The sequence below is a fragment of the Fonsecaea multimorphosa genome (genome assembly GCF_000836435.1).
Source record: "Fonsecaea multimorphosa CBS 102226 unplaced genomic scaffold supercont1.21, whole genome shotgun sequence".
In the NCBI taxonomy this organism is placed as follows: Eukaryota; Fungi; Ascomycota; class Eurotiomycetes; order Chaetothyriales; family Herpotrichiellaceae; genus Fonsecaea; species Fonsecaea multimorphosa.
Window position 1 is genome coordinate 313,247 of NW_015971655.1, and position 19,993 is coordinate 333,239.

Consider the following 19,993-nt stretch of genomic DNA (forward strand, 5'->3'; position numbering starts at 1 on the left):
GTCTCTTGCATAGACCTCACAATGTTGCACAGGGAGGGCAGGGAGGGCAGAGCTGAGCTGTGGGGCGGAGTGGCCGGGGACACACGGTCATGCATGCACTGGTTTGAGTTGTCAAGTTTAAGGGGGAGGAGAAGCGAGCTGTGAAGGAATTTCCCCCCCCCCCCCCCCCCCCCCGACTTTGACCTTTCAGTACCTGGCGACCGAGTTATGCTCGAATGAGCCTGACACTGGGCTCGGGGCTCAGAGACTGCAGGGAGACAGACGCTCATTCGACTGGAAGGACACCTTGGATCGAGGGCGCTCTTACGTACCGAATACCGTACCGGAAGCAAGGGATGACCACACCAATCGTTGCATGTCAGAAAGGCAGAGAGAGCGAGAGAGCGAGAGAGTCCTCTTGTGGTCCAAAGATACCCAAGCTACCACAAAATCCCCATAGTCCCCTATTATTCTTCAATGAGCGCAAGGCAAAGGAGGGGCAAAGACAAAAGTTTGTACACAGTATCACGAGACCCAGGAAATCAGAATCAAATTAGGTGAAAAATGAAACTGGTTTTATTGTGGAAACCACCAACTCAGACTGATATCTTTTTATTTCGATCAGACTGGCGTGCCAGCTGGATGTGCATTATATACCTCGTATTATACGATACGTAAAGGCCGTGATGAGGAGCTAGCTGCTATTATCAGTGGTCGTTGAAGAGTTACGGCATCCAGGTTGTGTGGCTCGGCCGTGGTCATGGGCGTCCCATCAGGTTGCACCTCAAAGGGTGATCTCAATCGTCGGGCTTCAAGCCGATAACTCTGCTGGCGTATAATCTCTTCCCTCCCTGCTCGTTTGCGTGCGGTATGGATGGGCTTGCCTTCTTCAGCTATGTTGGGGCGCGCTGCAGGTCTCCTCGAAGACAACCGGCGAGCATTCGCACTGTAGTAGGGCATGCCATCGTCCTTGGAAGTGTCTTGGAACGTACACTGATGTGAATCGTCGAGCGGGGTTGGCCCCGGAAGCCTCTCTTCCTTGTGGATGGTCAACAAAGTCTTGCGATGTAGGCACCGGACGCCCTCTCCGTTTTTGGCGCTATTCCATTTGCTCAGCTCAAGTCCAGCTTCCACAGCCCGTCTCCCAAATAGTGTCCGGCACTCATGGCGACTCCCTTCTTCTTTGCCTTCATTTCCTCGGTCCCCACCTCCAAGATCCCAATCATGCATACTTCTTCCTTGCCTTCTGCCGTGATGGCGACAATCTCCCCGGCCTTGACCTCTTGGTCCTTGTCAGGTAGCCAGCCGCCAGCGGAGATGAGGCCGGGGACCATTAATGTTGCGCCGGACAGGACGAAGCGGATCGCGCCGCGGTCAATGCGGAGGTGTTTGAAGCATTTGGGGTATTGGTGGACTAGTTTTAGGTGCGGGATCAGAGGGTCGTCCATGTGTTGGTAGAAGAGAGGGTGGTCATCGAGGACGTAGAGGGAGACGCGGTCGGGACTAGAAACCGGGTAAGAGTGAGTGAATGCACGTTGAAGGGCAAGAAACGTCCACGATCTTCTGCCTGTCCGCCCAAGACATTGGTCGCGGGAGGAGAGATCTCTCGAGGGAAGGGACGTCGCAAACATTCCAGCTCTATTTCCCCCCAGTAGCGACGACATCCGGGAGGGTGGCAAAGCACGCGACAGGTTCCTTACAGTTTCACCAAATCCAGTTGACTCTTCTTGGGCATGATATCGTCAATGCACGGCTCGAGGTCCGGATACGTCTCGAGGACTTTGGCTCGGATGGCCCGCTGAACCGACGACTTCACTTTGGACTTTGCGCCCGCCGACAAGCTGCATTTCCACGTGTGAGCATTTGATCCTCATTTGCGGAGAGAGGATATGTATGCCTACTCCTTCTTGAACATGGTGCCAGGACTGTGTCGAGAACCGGCGGTAGTAGAGGGGACGGTTTTGGCAGAGGAATTATGGAGACCGCAGGGCCTTTGCATGCGCAGGAGGGCGTCGAGGGGAAGACGTCGGCCAAGATTTGTCACACCAGTTTTGGAACAGAATAACGCCGCCCTTGGAAGCAAAAGATGAGTGAAAGCTGCAGGCACCCAGTGGGTACCCAGCACCCAGCTCTCCAGCAACCCAGCAGGGGACTCTGTACTGACTTATCCTCCTGCCGCTTTTAGCACGACTTGTCTTCTCTTGACCTTCTCACACTCTCAAATAATAGAACCCTTGAATCACTCTATCAGGAACTCGATATATGGATCTCAGATTTCCAGCGGCCTTGCTGTCATCTAAACTGTGTATCGTGAAGGGGGACGATGTCCCTGTTAATCCTCCAGACTTTTCGTGGAAGATGTTCAGTCGGAAGGCACCATGGCTCGCTAGCCTGACGACGCTTGTCCAATACCGAGCAGGGCTTCTGTTTTTCTGGCCAGCATTTTACTACTTAGGTAAGGAATAACTGCGCCTGTCCCGCTGCGGGGCATTTCCGAGCAAGAGACAGCGAGAAACCCTTAACCTCTATTCGACGCGGCCCTTATATATCGACCACAAGATTGTCCATTCAAGGAAGCATATCTAGCCAGAAATGGTGTTGTAGACCAGTCAAATGGACAAGCACCGGCTATCTGTGGTGTCCCCTCAGTGTACAAAGGATGGCTAAAAAATGAACACTGGCACGCCTCGCTACTGTCAAGCACTCTCGAGAACATCCTGAATACTAGGGCATAGCTACCTAAGGGAGGCGCCAACCGTTCCTAGCACAGAACTCGATACTGATATCACAGCAGCAGGTCATGCATCAGTGCCCGGCGCCAACAAAATGCCCAACACAGCAGGCAGGATTGATCTGGAGGCATACTCCATTGTATGGCTTTGCCCGCTGCCCGTCGAGACAACAGCCGCACTGTTCATGTTTGACGAGCATCATGAAGGAATCATCGATCGGCAGCATGGTCGGTCAGTCGAGTATCACTTTGGAAGAATAGGCAGCCACAACGTAGCAGTTGCTGGCTTCCCTAGTGGCGAGGTAGGAATTGGCAAGGCTGGCGCAGTAAGTCGTCTCAACGCTGAAAACCTCCGGTGAATAGACCTTGCCAAAGCACTTGGAAAGGTTTTTGTTGAAGTTTCTCTTTGTTCCAACCGAGTTGAAATTGTCGCCAGCCGTTTACTCTGGCTGATGCTGTCCCAGATGGCCGAAGCTGTCACTCGCGACTTCAAAAACCTTGAACTTGGCCTCCTTACTGGAATTGGAGCTGCAATTCCTTCAAGCACCAGGGACATCCGGCTCGGAGACGTGGCAGTGGCAGATCCGGAAGGACAATATCCTGGCGTAATTGCCTACGATATGGTCAAAGTCGTGCCTGGCGAGGAACGGCCTAAGCAATGGCTGAACGCAACTCATCCACTGTGGAGGAGCGTTATCTCCAAGATCAGAGCTCGTTCAGCAGTCGTCGGCGATACCTTTCACCAGCACTTGAAAGCTTTCGACAAACCGCAAACTGAAAAATTCCGGTGCCCCTACCTACCACCACCCTTACATTCTGCATTCGAGGACAACCGCCGCGATTCAAACAAACCAGTTGTCCATTACGGTACTATTCTATCAGGAGATAAAGTTGTTCGGTCCACAGATTTCAGGGACAAGTTGAAGGAAAAATACCATGATCCCGTCGCGCTCGATATGGAAGCTGCAGGAGTCATGACTTTACTGCCAGTGGCTGTGATAAGGGGCATTAGCGACTCTGCCGACCCTTTCAAAAACGATCAATGGCACGCTAGGGCTGCTGCTGTGGCTGCTGCGTACGCAAAGGAGATGCTCATGCAATTATCTCCAAAGTCACCACCAGGTAAGTGATGGTGAAGCCTTCTCAAGGCATGAGGCAATGGCCAACGAGCTCATACTTTGGAACAATGTTGGTCAACTGCTGCGACTGTAGTGGTCTGACGATGCCGTCTCTGTCGCGTGTGACGAAATCCTACGTCGATGTTAGTTCAAGACTGCTAAATTGTTACTCAGGTACGAAACATGAGCCCAAGACAAAGAGGATGCTCAGAGGCCAGCTACCGTCCCCTTGGGACTTCCATGGACGTGAACAGGAGCTCGCAACTATCGCAATGCATCTAGACAGAGGACGGCAAAGTCTGTTCGAGAAATCCGTCCTGGTGCTCTCCGGTCTGAGCGGCGCAGGCAAGTCCCAATTAGCACTGGCATATATTAAGAAGCAATTGGCTGAAGACCCAGAACGTGAAATCTTCTGGATCAACGGCCGGGACAAAAGAACCTTCGAGGCAAGCGTAGTCGACATCCACGGTGACAAGAGAAAGTCTCAAATCTCTGCTGAAACCCAAGTTACTGAGGACACGGATAAAGTGGTCACAGAGATTGTTGAGTCTTTTATCGAACACTTGAACCTGCCAGAAAACACAGGATGGCTCATGGTTGTCGACGATGTGACGATGTGGAATCCGGACGCAGGCCTTTCAGAAAATGCTGCTGAATTGAATTGCTACCTTGACAGAATCCATCACGGATCGCTCCTGGTTACGACCAACCGTCAGAGTTGGCTGACGAGCCATGAACACGTGCTGTCGCTCGATTGCCTGGATAGTACGTCTGCCATCACGCTTCTCAAGTCAAGGCTACGTAACCACTATACCCGGGAAGAGGGTATGTAAATTTCAAGTCAAGCATCTCTTACTTACTAACACTGCGTAGACTTGTATGACCTCTCCCAGACGCTTCAGGGCCTGCCGCTGTCACTCAGGCTGGCCATCACATTCATCCGCAAACGTGGAATTAGAGTGACAGACTTCCTGAAACTGTGGAACGAGCGCAAGCTGGATGATACCTTCACCTTCATTGAACCGAAACTGGTACAGACCCTGAGTCTGTGTTTCGATGAGCTCAAAGCGAGAGACCCCAATGCGGCAAGTCTGTTGACCGTGTTCGGTTTTATGGACCATCGAACATTATCATTTGACCTATGTTCACATGGTGCTTCGTCGGACTTGCCACGATGGTTACTAGACTTTGGTCAGAACAAAGACCACTTCGACAGAGCTATCGAGTCACTCCTCGATCTGTCGTTCATCCAGTTGAACAACGACGAGACCGAGATCGCCACCTATTCCATACACCCATCAGTGCATTCTTTTGCCCGCAATAGAAGTGGTAGTGCAAAATCGACCTTTATACATTGGGCAATTACACTCATCGCAGACAATGTCCCCCGGACAAGCGACAAAGATTACTACAGACGGTGTCAGGCGCTCTCACCGCATGCTGATCAATGCATGGTCTACATGCAGGCTGGGAATCACGAGCCACACCATCTCGAACGCCTAGGGGCATTGTACCGCTTGCTTGGCCGATATGATAGCGCCCGTCGACTGTACACAGCGGTTCTCGATGTTCTGTGGCCACATCGAGGATCATTTCTCGAAACGACAGCCCAAGTACTCAATGACTTGGGGCTGGTTTACTTTGGTCAACGTAATTTCGAGCTAGCTAATGAGACCTTTCAGGAAGCCATCGATGTCTATTCTCAACTTGATCATCCGTGGCCAGACGGCGCTGAAGACACATTCATGTGTATCATCTTCAATCACGGCAATGCTTGTCGCATGAAAGAAGCACTTGACGAAGCCGAGGACGACTTCAACAGAGTGTACAAGTTCTTTGAAGAGAAAAGGATCAAATCCAATGTCTCAGCAGCACCGTGGATTGAGATTATGATTTCCAGAACACTGAATGCTCTCGGTGAGATTCGTCTTCAACAAGGAGAGACGCGGACCGCTCTGTCCATGCTTCAGCGTGCGGTCAGTCTGCAAAGTGAACATCTAGACAGTGCCCATCCGATCGTCCTTGCCACCACCAAGTTGAACATCGGAAGAGCTTACACCGATATTGGTCAATATCTGGAAGCTTGCGATATCATTCGCGAAGTGGCCGACAAGTATGCCGAGCTGTGGACAGCTGACCACCCTTCCGCCGTGACGGCAAAGAGCGAGCTGGCCAGAGCCTGCATGGGATATGGGCAGATGATGGCGGAGCTGCAACAGACCTCGGATCAGTCTCGAAGAGGAGATGTTCTTCTGGAAGAAGCAGAACGACTGTGGGTGGAATGCCTCCGCTTCTACGGCGACAAATATGGCGAGACCTCGGAAGACGCCTTGAGGACCAAAGCCAACATTGCGCTCCTTCAGTCCGTCACAGGCGACCTCACCATGGCGAGAAGGAACATGCTACAAGTCTTCCAGCAGTCGACGTCTCCGCCACAGAAAGTCAAAGCGCAGTCCGATCTCGCTTTGATATGCCAGCAGATGGGCGATCTCGGGCTTGCCGAGAAGCATTTTGCCCACGCGGTCGAGGCGAGTAAGCTCCTGCCCGAGCCCAGCAGGACACGGGAGCTTTCGCGTTCCATGTATCATCAAGCACGTCTCTTTTTCAGCCTCGGAGACCGTGACACCTATTCGGCAATCCTCCAGGACCTCGTTACATTGCAAGGGATAGCAGAACCCAGCGAGTGGCGGGAACATGCAGCCAACGAGCTAGCGAACTCTGGAGAGGCTCTTTGACTACGATGATGATAATCCAGAAGCCACGTTGGATCAGAGTCAAGATGAGTTGGTGCTCCCGGATAGGGTGCGTAGGAGAAGGTGGCAAATGAATTGAACACGACGACAATTTGATCCGCAACGATGGGTGCTGGAAAGTGTGGGTTACAAGGTATTTTCATACCTTTGATACCTACCTAGGTATGCATAGTGAATCTGACTCCGCCCCATATCCATACCTAGAAGCACCCTGCTCTCTCACCCTAGCCCTTGGCCATGCCGTATTCAGCCCAGCGTATCCCGATCGAATTCTACAATACCTCCCACCGATGTTCACCCACTTCGGCCCATACCCAGAGCGCAACACTTGAATCGATAAACCAAAATTGGAAAAATGAACTTGATAGTCCCACCCATGTGATGTACGTTGCATCCACAGTGCAGAAAGAATCTTCATTCCTCGCGATTGGATAAATGAAGGGCTCAACATCAAATAGCCGGCTCGACATGCGCATGGCGAAACAAGTCGTCCGTGATCAATAAGCTCCCACTGGACGTCCAGTGGTCGAAAATCGCCGAGAGTAATATATTTTTTCAAGTTCTGCAAGGGTTTGACGGTCGCTAGAATCATTGCCTTCGGGGAGATCGCCAAACGATCCGCAAAGGTCGCTAATTGACCCTTTCAAAACTACGGTCGGCCAGGTTTTATTAGTCCGTGGGGGGACTGATTGGCCACTGTCGTTGCTGCCAACTGAACCGGCTGGCGAAGCTGCGCGAGAATAGCTATACGAACGAGAGGGCGTCTTCGGGGAATTGCGCCTGTGTTTACGCTGGAAAGTGTAGGAGCTTTCAGACTCGTCGTACATCTTGTTGGACCGCGTGGCTTCTGGGAGATCCCTATCGACTTCGATTAGATAATTGTGGGAGGATGTGCGCCGCGACTTATGTTTAGCAGGTGGGCTCTCCTCTCTCCTCTCAGCAGTATGTGGACTTGACCTGTAACCGGAAGCATGCGTTTGGCTCTTCCCGTACTTCAGGTCCGAATCTACAGACGGAGCCGCGGCCCTTTCTGATGCTTTGGGAATCGGTGCGGTGCGGATGCGTTGAAGGCCAGCTGGCACCACATTTGGTTGATGCATGTCAGGATATCTTTCATGCTGACCATCTTGATCCCGTTCTCGATTTCGGTTCACTCCGGATGGAACACCCTCCTCAACGTGGACCTTCCGATAATTGACCGGGATCCTAGCCGGTGGCGGAGGGGTGAAGTAGTCTTCAGTCTGAGGTGAGTATGCAATTTGTCTCTCACTGTCGCAGCCACTTTTCTGGGTTCTTCGTCTTGAATATCCCTCCCACTTGCCGTCTCCATTTTGGTATGTATTGGAGGGATTCAGTCCGATATCTAGAGAGTTTGCGTCGAGGCTCTCAATGAGAACCCCCTCCCATCCTTTTTCCGACCGAACTTTGCGACTCTCTTCGTCAAGGCCACGAGTTTTCTTGATCCGAGATGTCGATCGGCGAGGGTTTCCTGCGGCTGACTTGTACTGACCTGGTGATTTGGACCGAAAGCTCGTCTTGGGCGAAGGCTTATTCTCAGTGTAGTCCAAGTCGCTATCAGAAAGATCGCCAAAAGTAAAGTAGCTAGTCCTCCTTGCCCGGAGTTTTTCGCTTCTTTCTCGCTTTTCCCTGTCCGCCCTCTTCTCCTCACCTTTGCTGCTTTGCAAATTCTGGAAAAGTCTCGCTTCGACTGCGGCGGCTGCTGCAGCTGCCGCCATGGATGGTACACTGGGCGGAGCCTTCTTCGTGTTCTCGGCAGGTTTGGACAGACGAGGAGCGGGAGCCCTCTTGCGTTGTCGGGGCCCTTCAACGAAATCTTCATAATCTCGGAACTCACGAACAGGTGGAGGAGCTTGTCGAGGCTGGGGCTGAGGCGGCCTTATGGGGTAGCTTCTCGACGACCTGAAGGTGCTGGGTGGCTGGCCTGTCATCATTGCCTCTTTCCGCAGCTCTGCCAGCCTGACTCTGTCATCGTAGCGTGATCTCCGTACGGGATCACTGAGAAGCTCGTAGGCTCGCTGGATCTTGTCAAACTCCTCCAAGTGCTTCTCTCGGAGTGTCTCGTTCTTTATGCGGTCGGGGTGATACTTGAGGGCGAGTTTGCGATGTGCAATGCGGACAGCCGATCTATCCGCGTCTTTGGAAATTCCGAGGGCGGCATAGGGATCAGGAGGCAGAGGAGAGGCCATGATCGGGTCTACAACAATTCAAGTCAAGATGCGGTTGCGGTTGCGGAGGTCTGGTGTGGTCCGGGCCACCAATGCACGAAAAAAGTAGAGGAGAAAGGAACTCGGGTGTTTGGTTGAGTTGGAGAGGCGATGGCTGTATTGCCTGTGTTGGATGGAAAGAATAGAAACTGCGTCGTCTACTTTGGTGCAGCTTCGAGGGCGAACAACGGATGAGAGTTGAGGGAACAAGGCGCAGACAGACTAACAGACTGGCACGCACACCACACTTTCTTGTCGAATGTTGGCTGGAGCCAAGCTCTGTACCGAGTACCTCGTACACCCTGCACAGTTCGCCCGCTGCTGCCGAGCACTAGCCTTGCACTGTTGGCGTTGGGTGGGCGTAGGCGTGCTTGCGAGGTCAGGCTGTGCTTGATACAAGGTCGAGAGGCTAAGGGGATCAGAGGGACTCGGAATGCATGATGGATGCTACTAAGTACCTGGTAGATGCGGGGCGCGGGGCCCTGGCCCTGGCCTTGGGCAGTGCCCGTTGAGAAGCCTCACTAGGCTCAGAATCATTGCTGCTTGGACCTTTTCAGGGGCCCACTGAGCTTGATTGGAGAACTCATTTGCTGACATTTGTCAGAGTTTGGACGTTGTTGGGATGCAATCAGGTGTGGCATGGAGAGTGGAAGGTGAGGCTGAGGCTCAGGCTCAGGCTTGAGCTGGCCTCCTCCCGTCGACCAATCCTCCAGATCTACAATTCTACCGCTGCGCACCACCTTCAACTCCATCCCTCCTTGTGTGTTCCTCTACTCAATGATGGCGCCCAAAGTGTCCCATACAGTCTCTAGGTCGCGCTCCCACGATGATAACAAGGTCTAGGTTTCTCACTGTCGATGCCTCAAGCTCCAAGTTGACCCGCGAATGCTTAGGCGGTGAATGCATCTCGCCCATTTACAAAACACAGATTACGCTCGTCGAAGCAATCAATCCATCTCCCAGTCCCTTGTTCTTCTCACCATGCGTTATCCTCCCACCCTTTCTCCAGACAAGATTCACCACTCCAGCGTGTGAGGGAGGCTGGAAATCCGAGAACACTTCTCCAGGGAAGGCGAGTCGGCTACCCCCTCGAGGGCGTCGCACAGGGCTTCGGCTTCGGTATCAATGGTGTCTGTGCCTGTCACCCGGATTGCTGGCTGCAGCTTCCTCTTGGCCATCTTCTCATTCCGTTGATGCTGAGCAAGAATTGCAAACAAGTCAATCGTACGACCTGTGCCGTTGATCAGTCAATTGCCCAGGGTGTGCTTGGGAGCTACCTCTTACCTCCGCATTGATATGCAAAATATGAAGATCTTGTTGCGCTTTTTGTGTCGTCTGTTCTGGACAAATTGAGGAGTTCTTGCTCCAGCATCCACTTCGACTTCTCTGCGACCTTCGCGGGGGCTGTGTGTCCCTCTTTGACATAAAAGTCGCATTGAACAACGACCTCCGAGCTTGACCGTGGGAGAAGCACCATCGTGCACCACAGGTCGTTATCGAGTTCCTTGATGATGCTCAATGGGCCGAGCAGTCGCACAACTTTCGACTTGCGAAATGCAGAAAGCCACTCAAACGGATTCTGCGCCCATTGAGCTTGATTGGAGAACTCATTTGCTAACTTCCGTCAGGGTTTAGATGTTGTCAAACACCAAATTAACTTACCGATGTCTTTCCAATTTGTTGGGCAAGTTACTTCCTTCCCATCTACCCACGAGCAGCTCCCAAGGTCCACGTGAGACTTGACATTATTGAAAGGAAGATTCAGCGTGCTTGCATCGAAGTTGACAAACACCAATCCTTCTCGCGTTGTTATCAACTTGATCTCGAACAGACCATTGTCTTCAGGTACGAATCCTGGCGATTCATCGAACTTTGGAGCCTTTACCAATGCGCCCTTGTCGTCGTACTGCCAGCCGTGGTACTTGCATGAAAACCGGGTCGAGGTGCCACAAGTTCGGCGGACCACGGTGTATGCGCGATGCCGACAAACGTTGTGGAAAGCCCGCAGCTTCAAGTCCTTGCCCAGGACGACAAAGAACGAGATACCGGCAACGTCATAGACATGATAGTCACCGGGCTTGTCAAATCTGCTACGGTGACAGGCAAAGAGCCACGTCTTGGAACCAGTCAGTTCCCGTCTAGCTGACATGATTGCTGCGACGAAGTGAAGAGTACCTTGCTGAAAAATGCTCTTTTCTCGAGTTGAAAGATCTCGTCATCTGACATATCCTCCTGCTTCTTCAAACTGCCCTTTTCAGCCTGATCAAGACTTGATCCTGGGGCAAAGGATTTGCCGTCATCATGAACGAGGTTGAACAGCAGACGTCCAACAAAGTAAACAATGCAAGCAAAGACTGAAACATAAATGGGAAGTGGAGAGAACAGGGAGCCCGATAGGCTCTGGACTAGGCTCACGGCCATACTAGAAGGGTATGCCTGGGCTGGGGTGATGTTGATATCGTGTCCAACACCAAACAACAAGGGCATCATGATTTATGAATACGGACGAGACCGTCGACCTGGCCTGCCCGTTTGGCCCAGAAAGGCATTTCGCAAGGAGGATGTGCTGCCCGAAACCTACTGGAAAGGCGGCCAATTACCATGATTGACGCAGGTGATTGTACCCCATAAACCCTCGGATCCGACACCAATTATATTCTGAGTCGTCAATTACTCGCCATGATATCAAAGCTGACGCACTGGTTCGATGACAGGGAGAAGCGCCATGGCTCAACTGGGCAATACGATCCCGCAAGCATCAACCCAGCTGCCCTCCCGTCTCCAGTTTTGACTTCTGCGGAAGTACCTCGAAACCCAAACCCAGTAAGGAGTTCGCACATGTGAATCATTCTTCCAGCTATGAATAATGATGATCCTCTTATGGACCCTCATTTGCACGTTTTGCGCGAATGGGAACACTGGAGGTCCATGCGCCACAATCCATCATTTGGTCGGTATTCGAATACCTCTTTTGGAACTCAATGTCAAGGTCGGCATCATGCGGATCTTATATGCTTTACATGGTTGGACTCGTTGATGATAACGACTTGAACTATAACGACGTCGATATACGCCCCTTGCTTATCAGAAACACTGGGAGATATCAAGCAGAGGCCATCACTTAGCCATGGAAGCAACCAAAACACTGCCAGCGTCGTGGTACATTTCACAAAATCTTTACTCCCTCGAACAACGAGCCATATTCTACAAAGCCTGGTACTTCGTCGGAGCTGTCCCTCGATTTGCAGTGGAACGGGAAGTCGAGTATGAATTCGCAGGGGTTTCCATCATTGTCCAACACGATGGGAATGAGAACTTTGAGGTGAAAAGGAAATCGGATGTATGCTCGCGGCCCACGTCATATTTGTATCGATCTCTTTTTCATAACCTGTGTGTTTCTCAATCTTCCAGGGCGTCTCTCTCGCATATCGCCTGACTCCCACGGGTGCCTTGTTCGCCACCATCGACCACTCTGCGCCGCCGTTTGAGGAGTGGTTTCCACCATCTCTTCTTGAGCTCCTGTCCCGGTACAATTTCCGCCGCCTACCTCACCGCCGCTCCATCAAATACCCCGGACGCTTCAACTGGAAAACCATGGTCGATGGGTACCAAGAATGCTTGCACTGTCAATACACGCACCGCAGCTTCAGTGTCAAATACCCGCCCACTTTTTACGAAGTACACAACCACGACACGTATAGCCGGCACATTGCCGACCCGCAGAACCCCAACGACGGTTTGTTCTTATACTTCTTCCCCGTCTGCACCCTGAATCTGTACGGTGGCGGTATGAGCAGTTTCCGCGTATGTCCCGGTGACAAAGTCGGCGAAACTCGCATGGAGTTTGACTACTACTATGACGATGGCAAGGGCGGCATGGAAGGGTTTGAGGAGTACTACAAGTTTGTGAGGAAGGTGGCGTTGGAGGACTTTGAGCTGTGCGAGGTCGCGCAGAGCAATCTGGAGAGAGGCGTTTATTCGCAGGGGGTGCTGAATCAGGTGAAGGAGAGTGGTGTTTTGCGTGAGTGTTTCCTGTTGCGTCTTGCACATCTCTGGATCCTTGGACCGCTGCCCTCACCCGTCCCATATTTCTTGAAGGACATGCCACGTTGGATGTATCGCACTGACATGATACCACTCGCCCTTTGCAGATTACCAACAACTGTCTAGGAAGATGGTGGTCGAGAAGTTCAAGGAGGAGGAGGCGGAGAAGAACGCCCTCACGCCCGCCAGCAGTCGAGCCAGCGGCGTCGGTGTATCTGTCTCAGCTTGACGCGTTGCGTTGATTCGAGTTCATCGAGCGACATGCCTGCACCGTGAACGAGCAATTGAGGCTCGCTCAGCACCCGAGCAGAGCAGTGCAATCCAGTGTCCCGAAGAAAATGTCCAATCCTTGTCATTTCCATGGTCCTTCCTCGGTGCTTGCTCTTTCATTATTAGACACGGGTGCTTCAAACCTTTCAGTCTTTACGAGTGACCTTGCTGTACAGGACCTGCCCTCCGTGCTTTGACGTTGTGGTTGTCATCATCATCACCAGCACCAATGCTTTTCGTTGACTGCTTCCAGCCGGACCTTCTCTTTCTCATTTTGATTTCTCTTCTTCCTCAAGTTTGTCCAACTGCCTCAGGATAAACGCGATCGTAGCATCCCGCGCCTTTTCAAGCTGCTTCAATTTGACTAGGGGCATCTCGCTGTACTCGATCTTCTTGGCTAGGCCGGGGGAAGACGGTGTCTTTTCCTCGGTCGTGGATGATGCGGGTTTTGTCTTGTCCGCCAGCAGCCCTCTTAGCACGACGATGCTGCGGTCGCGCTCGGCGAGTTGGTCGGCGAGGCGGGATTTGAGGGCAGCTTCATCATCATCATGACCATCACCCTCACCAACACCAACACCAGCAGCGTCGTTGTCGGGATCGGAATCAAGAAGTCTCCGCCTCTTAGAACCCACCCCTGCACCACCACCGCCGCCGACGCTCTCCCTCCATTTCCTCACCGCCTCCCTCGCCACACTCTCAATATGCGTAAACCGCACAGGCCCCAATAACACGCCACCATACCATCGCGCCACGACGACTACCCCCTCGACGTCCAGATCACCCAGCAAGCGCTCGAGACGTTTTCCGGCGTATTTCTCCCCGTCGTCTTCGGAGCCCGTCGCGTAGAGCGCGCCGGCGCTGGATCCGGGCGCGGACGCGCTGAAGAGGGTCTGCTGACTCGATCGCCGCCGCCACGCGACGATGCGGTGGCTCGCGGTGGTGAACGAAGGGTGCGCTTGCAGCCGCTTGACCGTCGCTGTCAGCGATAGTTCCCGTTTCGACCCGGATCCGCCGGATTGCTGCTTCGTGACCTCGAACACACCCGACGCCGCGGGGTGGAAGTGCGCCACGAACGTGGATTGGCGGTCGTGGATCGGCGAGGAGATGAAGATTCCTTCATTTGCATTCAGGTTGCCTTTGCGGGTGGTGGTAGCAGCTTCGTCCGTGCGGACAGGGGTTGTGGTGTCTTCTTCCGGCGAGGCAGCTCTCTTTCCCCTCCTCTTCGTCGTCGTCGGAGGCGGAGGCGTCTGCTTAGATGGCGTTGGCGTGGACATGGTGGGGATTGCAATTTGCAAGCTACATGATGATGATGATTATATCTTGATGTGGCTGGTAGTGGTGGTGATGATGGTTCGTCGTCAGCGAGGTTTTGATGAGTTGATACCTGGTAGTTGACCCCGTAAACTCGTACAGCCCCAGAGTACCTAGTAAGCAACCTGCAGGTTCAAGTTGGGGGCGGCAAGAGGAGTGAGTCGCCACACCTAAACCCCCATTAGCCATTTTCGTCCTCACGAACCCGAAACTCCACAGCCACCTTCGTAGGTACTTTGGCTACGAAGATGTTTCCTGACAACCACCTATAAGGTATCTGAATGTCTTTGACCACCTGCAACCTGGGAAGATGAGGGCCGTTACAGCACGACGAAGCTGGCAAACACTCCAGGTCTTTTTCCATTGAATCGATTGAATTATGTATTGTTGATTGCAAACGCTAGCAGAAAAACTTGAACCAGCAACATGATCCTTCCTTCCTTATTACCGACAATCCAGCAACCCGAAAAAAGAATTATACTTGTTATAGTCGTATAGTGAAGCGCTGAAAACAATTCCATGCAAAGCAAACGAAACCCATTAATGCAAAGCCTTTCCTGTAACCCTTCCTGTTGAGCCCTTCCTGTTGAGCCCTTCCTTAACACAACCCAAGCAATAAACGCCTAAAATCCGCAGTGCAATGATCCATGTGGGTGCGATGAGTTTCATGTTTTTCTTAGTCATCCATGTCTTCCCACAAGTCTTCGTCGTCGTCTTCGTCGGAGGAAGCAAGTGCGCTCTCCGTGTTTCCGTTCATGTCGAACAGACAGGGTTTTTCGATCTTACGACCGAGATTGGTAAATGGTTCTTGAATTTCGCTGATGGCGCTCAATGGATTCATTGAGGTCATGCTAGTATGATATGAAGAATTCCGGCTTGATCTTCGCGACCGGATATGGCCGCTCTTTGCATGGACGTCGGACATAGGGCTAGCCATGCTTGATTTGGAGAAACTGGAATCGCTGCGGAAGGGGTTTGAGTCCGTAAAAGAGCTTGCTGGGCTCGTGCTGGCACTGATGGTGGCAGTGATGGTTGAAGCGGAAAACCCGCGAGTGATTTTGGTCCCAGTGACTGGGTTGTAAAATTCGATGGCGACAGTAGGTTCGGTGCTTGCCTTGGAGCTTCGGGAGCTTACAAAGCTGGTGGTTCGCGCGTAGTGAGTTCTGTACTGATTCCAGATCTCTGGGTCCAAGCCAACAGGAGGCTGCGAGCCCAAGTGACCGCAGATAATGTCGCTCAGGTCGTAAATGTCTTTGTGAAGGTGTTCCAATTGCCACTCTGGAGAGGCATTGACGGCTCGGCGATATTTTCCGAAGCCGGTCATTTCTGGCAAAGGAGGAAGTGGGTGTTTTGAGTGATCCCAGAAGCTCTCACTGCTGTAATTGCGCTTCAAGTCCTCTTGGCTAAGAGACCGAGCGGTGATGTCTGGTGGGCCTGATGGTGACCTGCGAGGTGTGACATGGGTCACGGGAGGAGTTGAAGAAGCACGCTCGTAGTTTGGTCTTTGTGATACTCTGCGTAACGCTCCTTCACGCGGTCTGCGTGATTCTGCAGAGACGGCTGGACTCCAGACCGAGGGCGCTCCTACAATCACGGTCAAACGCCGTGAGATGAAAGAACAAGATTGGACTTACTGCTGAGACATTGTGGTAGTGGCTCAGGGGCAACCTCAGTGATGAGTTTGAGAGCTGCTTCAGCTTCCTGGTACTTCTTTTCCAACTTCTTGTGCTCGCTTTTCTCAGCAGCGGCTAATTGACGCAGAGGTCAGCGTAAGTCAGGCCATGCTGGGGTTTGGTGAGAAGAAGCCTACCACGTCCGACAATCAATCGGGTGATTCTGTCCCAGACAGTCATGTTTGCGACTTTTTGTGAATTGTTTGGGTGGAGTGAATCTGAGAGGAATGAGCTGGGGATGAAAGGTGTGATTATGTATGTTTGTTTGTTTGTTTCTGTCGAGAGAAGTGTATGTTGAAGGATTCAATACTGAGAATCAGATGTGTAGAGGTTTGAGATGAGAATTCGACAGAGAGAGGGCGGCGGTCCAAGTTATAGCAGGTGAAGGGGATGGGGCGGTGGATTCGACGAAAAAGTTTGAGGGTGAATGTGATACCGTTGACACCGCAGAGTGAAAGGGAGGTGGTGGTGGACTCGAGGGAAAAGTTTGATGGTGAATTTGATACCGTTGATACCGTTGATGGAGCAGGTGAAAGGGAGGTGGTGGTGGACTCGAGGAAAAAGCTTGATGGTGAATTCGATACCGTCGGTACCGCTGGTAACTTTCAACCTGGTTGTCGTCGACGGCTCGTATTGCGGTGTCAATGGTCCAGTGCAGGGACATTACCCTGTATGTAAAACCCAAAGTGATAAAAAAGTCAAAAGTGTCGCGTCTATTCATGCCAAAGCTAGGGACGGCTGGTATTGATGTGAGGAGTGAAGTGAGCGACAATGGGACTGGCAGACTGAATCCACCTGCGCCCATTGATTGTTGCTGTACCAGTCCAAGTCGCAGGCGCAGTTGCAGTCCGTCGTAACGATCCTGGAGTGCAGACTTTTTTCTTTCTTCCCCCCTCTGTTCTTCACTTTTTCCAAGCTGATGATGCTCCACGCCTGACTCCAGTATTGGTATTGATGATGCCTTAGGCACTGCCTCCCTCTGATCCCGACGCGGCCAGCTCAATCTAGCCCCCTGCGGACCCAGACAAGTCTTGCCTACCCACACACGACAACCATCATCATCACACTGTTGCAGAGCATCACAATGTTCAGTGGCTGTCCGCTGACTGTCAACAGGCTCAAGCATTTATCAGAGTCTTTCAAACAGCAGGGAGAACAATCGATCCCAGAATTCGAACACCGCCAGTTTGATTGGTGCAAAGGCACTGGAAGGTGAAAACAACAAGAACAAAGAAAATAGTTTTGGGAAGGATACATACTCTTCAAGTACTGGACAGACCGCCCTATGGCAGGGCAGGCCAGTCCTTCACAAACGGTGCAACGTGTCGCACAGATTGCATTCAAGGGGATGTGACGGCTCGCTACTCCTGTCTGGCCGGTCATCAGCTTTCTTTGTCTGGAAGAACATGTAGAGACTCGCGTACGTACCAGCCACATCCATCTCGCTACCACAGTTGAGATGCTAATGCTGCTCTAGCTCACAGACACCGGCAGTGACATCCGTCCAGCTCACCACGAAAGCCATCTGGTATCACACCGACTTCTCGAATAACGCCCCCCATGTTCTCCTGAAAGGTCGAGCCGACATCGGGAGCACGAATAGTAACTGAGAGAGTCCAGATGGTGGCTGACTGACCTCGCTTATCCTTTTGGGTTGTTTGTATCACCTAGCCAACTCAAACAGAAGATCATCACCTGAATGGCTATAGCACCTGATGCTGGCAAGATAGGACGGAAGCAAGCAGCCTCTCACGTCGATCTTAAATCCGAGATCCAATTCACTCACATGAGATCCGATCTTGGACAAAATACAGATCAGACATTCTGAGACAGAAGCCATCCTGTTTGATGGTAGAGACATGATTTTCAAGTCAACTACGCTGAGCTCACCTGCAACCGAGGGAGGATGATACATCACCAAACGAGGATCAAGCGAGATCAAAACAGGTGCGAGCAAAGAAGACTAAATCGGGCTCCACGAAAGAAATCCCAGATCCAGAGGTTCCTTGGTCGTGAAGGATGCAGAGATTTATGGTTGAGCTGACTGCACATATCCGTCGGACATCGCTCCCGTGGCTCCTTGCACGACCTTGAGCCTGTATAGCTTGCTAGTGGTTGTTGACGGGCTTAGGTTGACGAACGAAACGTTGACATGTATGACAGCTGTTGAAGAATGCCAGTCTGCCCGCAAATCGTGGAGCCCCCGCCCACCAAACACGACACCCAGCTGCTCCGGAGGGCGGTAGCGCTGGATCGGAACGCTGGCGACACGAAGCAAACAAGTTTATTATTATCAGCAGATCTTCAGATATATGTGCATACCTGACGCAGAGACCGCTTCAAACCTCCGCATGTCTGATGCAGAGCATCCTCATTGTCCCTTGCGCCTGGAAACCAAGGGAGCTTGACGGGAGCCTGAAGGGAGCCTGAAAGGGGGTTCAGAGAAGAAAAGTCGGGGAGATGGCTTTCCGCCCCCATGCGCCACCGTCTCCTTTTATCAGCAACTTAGACTTCGGGGACACAGACCAGCAGACTTGGCACTCCGACTCCCGATATCAGACAGAAAAAATTGAACCTAAATGGAAGGTAGAACAACGCCGAGCTGACGGCGGTGAAGGAGATTGGGATATAACAGCAGACGACCTCAAACATAACGATCTCGACTCAAGTTCGCAACGAGGTTATAGCATCTGGGTGCCGTCCTGATCGAAGAACGAGATACACAGTTTGTCCTTTGCGCACGAACAGACTACGAACCATGGCAACGTAGGTCCTCCTCCCTGGGTTCTGTTTAGTTCGCACAACATGATAGCACGGCATTTTTGTGTCCTTGTCTTGTACTGCAATCCGAGCCTCTTGGGATACTTTTCCTTGATATGTATATCATTGTCATTCCAACCATCCTTTCCCGTCAAATCGAGACCCTATGCCTCGATTGCTTTGTATTTCTGTCTTCTGCAAGGGAGAAACTTTGGTTGACTCCACAATACTCGCACAACCCGTCCCCTGAGAAAGAGACCAAAAGAAACAAAATGTCTTGACACAATACTTACCACCTTGAATAGTAACATTCACTTCCACCCTTCGCCCTTGACCCCTTCTATCCGGGCAGGGCTTCTCAAGCAAACCGGTCTGACGATCTGGCTGACCGGTCTCTCCGCCTCGGGAAAGTCCACCATTGCCGTCGCGCTGGAACAGGCCCTCATCCGCAAGCCATACAACAAAAACGCCTACCGTCTCGACGGGGACAACATCCGCTTCGGCCTCAACAAGGACCTGGGGTTTTCCCCGAAAGACCGCGAGGAGAACATTCGCCGCATCGCCGAGGTCGCCAAGCTCTTTGCAGACTCGTGCACCATCGCCATCACCAGCTTCATCTCTCCTTACCGCGCGGACCGCGAGCTCGCCCGCAAGCTGCACGAGGCCGAACGTCCCGGCGGCGAGTCCGGCTTGCCCTTTGTGGAGGTGTGGATCGACGTCCCCGTCGAAGTCGCCGAGCAGCGTGACCCCAAGGGCCTGTACAAGAAGGCGCGCGAGGGCAAGATCCCCGAGTTTACGGGCGTCACGGCCCCCTACGAGGAGCCCCTGAAACCCGAGGTGCATATCCGAAGCGACAAGACCTCGGTCGAGGACAGCGTCAAGATCATCATCAAGTACCTCGAGGACAACGGCTATTTGAGCACCCCACCCGCCGTCGATGACGATGAGTAGACGGGACGTTCTGCAGGCGGGCGATGGCACAGAACCTACATATCACATCTGTAGCTGGAGAGGAAATGAAAAGGTAGCTAGGGTGGGGAAAGTGGACTTTGCTAGCTGGACGAGACCTGGGATAGATTGGGAAGGATTTGAAAACATGGGACTTTGGAGGATCGGAAAGGCACACAGG

The 19,993-nt window shown here is 52.3% G+C and overlaps 8 protein-coding genes across 8 annotated transcripts; 3 read left to right on the forward strand and 5 right to left on the reverse strand.

The window, feature by feature from the left end:
- Positions 1–1,091: 1,091 nt before the first annotated feature.
- Positions 1,092–1,894, reverse strand: Z520_08922 (uncharacterized protein; the record flags this gene model as incomplete). Its single annotated transcript, XM_016779418.1, has 3 exons — positions 1,092–1,482; positions 1,680–1,820; positions 1,881–1,894. 3 exons carry the CDS (start codon positions 1,892–1,894, stop codon positions 1,092–1,094), a joined length of 546 nt encoding a protein of 181 aa, XP_016629528.1.
- A 911-nt stretch (positions 1,895–2,805) lies between these two features.
- Z520_08923 (uncharacterized protein) lies at positions 2,806–6,563 on the forward strand (the record flags this gene model as incomplete). Its single annotated transcript, XM_016779419.1, has 4 exons — positions 2,806–3,036; positions 3,175–3,836; positions 3,923–4,653; positions 4,702–6,563. 4 exons carry the CDS (start codon positions 2,806–2,808, stop codon positions 6,561–6,563), a joined length of 3,486 nt encoding a protein of 1,161 aa, XP_016629529.1.
- Positions 6,564–7,230: 667 nt separating this feature from the next.
- Z520_08924 (uncharacterized protein) lies at positions 7,231–8,788 on the reverse strand (the record flags this gene model as incomplete). The annotated part of the gene is made up of 2 exons (XM_016779420.1): positions 7,231–7,325; positions 7,372–8,788. The coding sequence occupies 2 exons, from the start codon at positions 8,786–8,788 to the stop codon at positions 7,231–7,233; spliced, it is 1,512 nt and encodes a 503-aa protein (XP_016629530.1).
- A 1,034-nt stretch (positions 8,789–9,822) lies between these two features.
- Positions 9,823–10,955, reverse strand: Z520_08925 (uncharacterized protein; the record flags this gene model as incomplete). The annotated part of the gene is made up of 3 exons (XM_016779421.1): positions 9,823–10,037; positions 10,091–10,420; positions 10,469–10,955. The coding sequence occupies 3 exons, from the start codon at positions 10,953–10,955 to the stop codon at positions 9,823–9,825; spliced, it is 1,032 nt and encodes a 343-aa protein (XP_016629531.1).
- Positions 10,956–11,933: 978 nt separating this feature from the next.
- On the forward strand, positions 11,934–13,079 carry Z520_08926 (uncharacterized protein; the record flags this gene model as incomplete). The annotated part of the gene is made up of 3 exons (XM_016779422.1): positions 11,934–12,146; positions 12,218–12,827; positions 12,958–13,079. 3 exons carry the CDS (start codon positions 11,934–11,936, stop codon positions 13,077–13,079), a joined length of 945 nt encoding a protein of 314 aa, XP_016629532.1.
- Positions 13,080–13,389: 310 nt separating this feature from the next.
- Z520_08927 (uncharacterized protein) lies at positions 13,390–14,394 on the reverse strand (the record flags this gene model as incomplete). The annotated part of the gene is made up of 1 exon (XM_016779423.1): positions 13,390–14,394. The coding sequence occupies one exon, from the start codon at positions 14,392–14,394 to the stop codon at positions 13,390–13,392; it is 1,005 nt and encodes a 334-aa protein (XP_016629533.1).
- A 713-nt stretch (positions 14,395–15,107) lies between these two features.
- Z520_08928 (uncharacterized protein) lies at positions 15,108–16,284 on the reverse strand (the record flags this gene model as incomplete). The annotated part of the gene is made up of 3 exons (XM_016779424.1): positions 15,108–16,015; positions 16,066–16,179; positions 16,242–16,284. The coding sequence occupies 3 exons, from the start codon at positions 16,282–16,284 to the stop codon at positions 15,108–15,110; spliced, it is 1,065 nt and encodes a 354-aa protein (XP_016629534.1).
- Positions 16,285–18,862: 2,578 nt separating this feature from the next.
- Positions 18,863–19,815, forward strand: Z520_08929 (adenylyl-sulfate kinase; the record flags this gene model as incomplete). The annotated part of the gene is made up of 2 exons (XM_016779425.1): positions 18,863–18,870; positions 19,170–19,815. The coding sequence occupies 2 exons, from the start codon at positions 18,863–18,865 to the stop codon at positions 19,813–19,815; spliced, it is 654 nt and encodes a 217-aa protein (XP_016629535.1).
- Between the last annotated feature and the right edge of the window lie 178 nt (positions 19,816–19,993).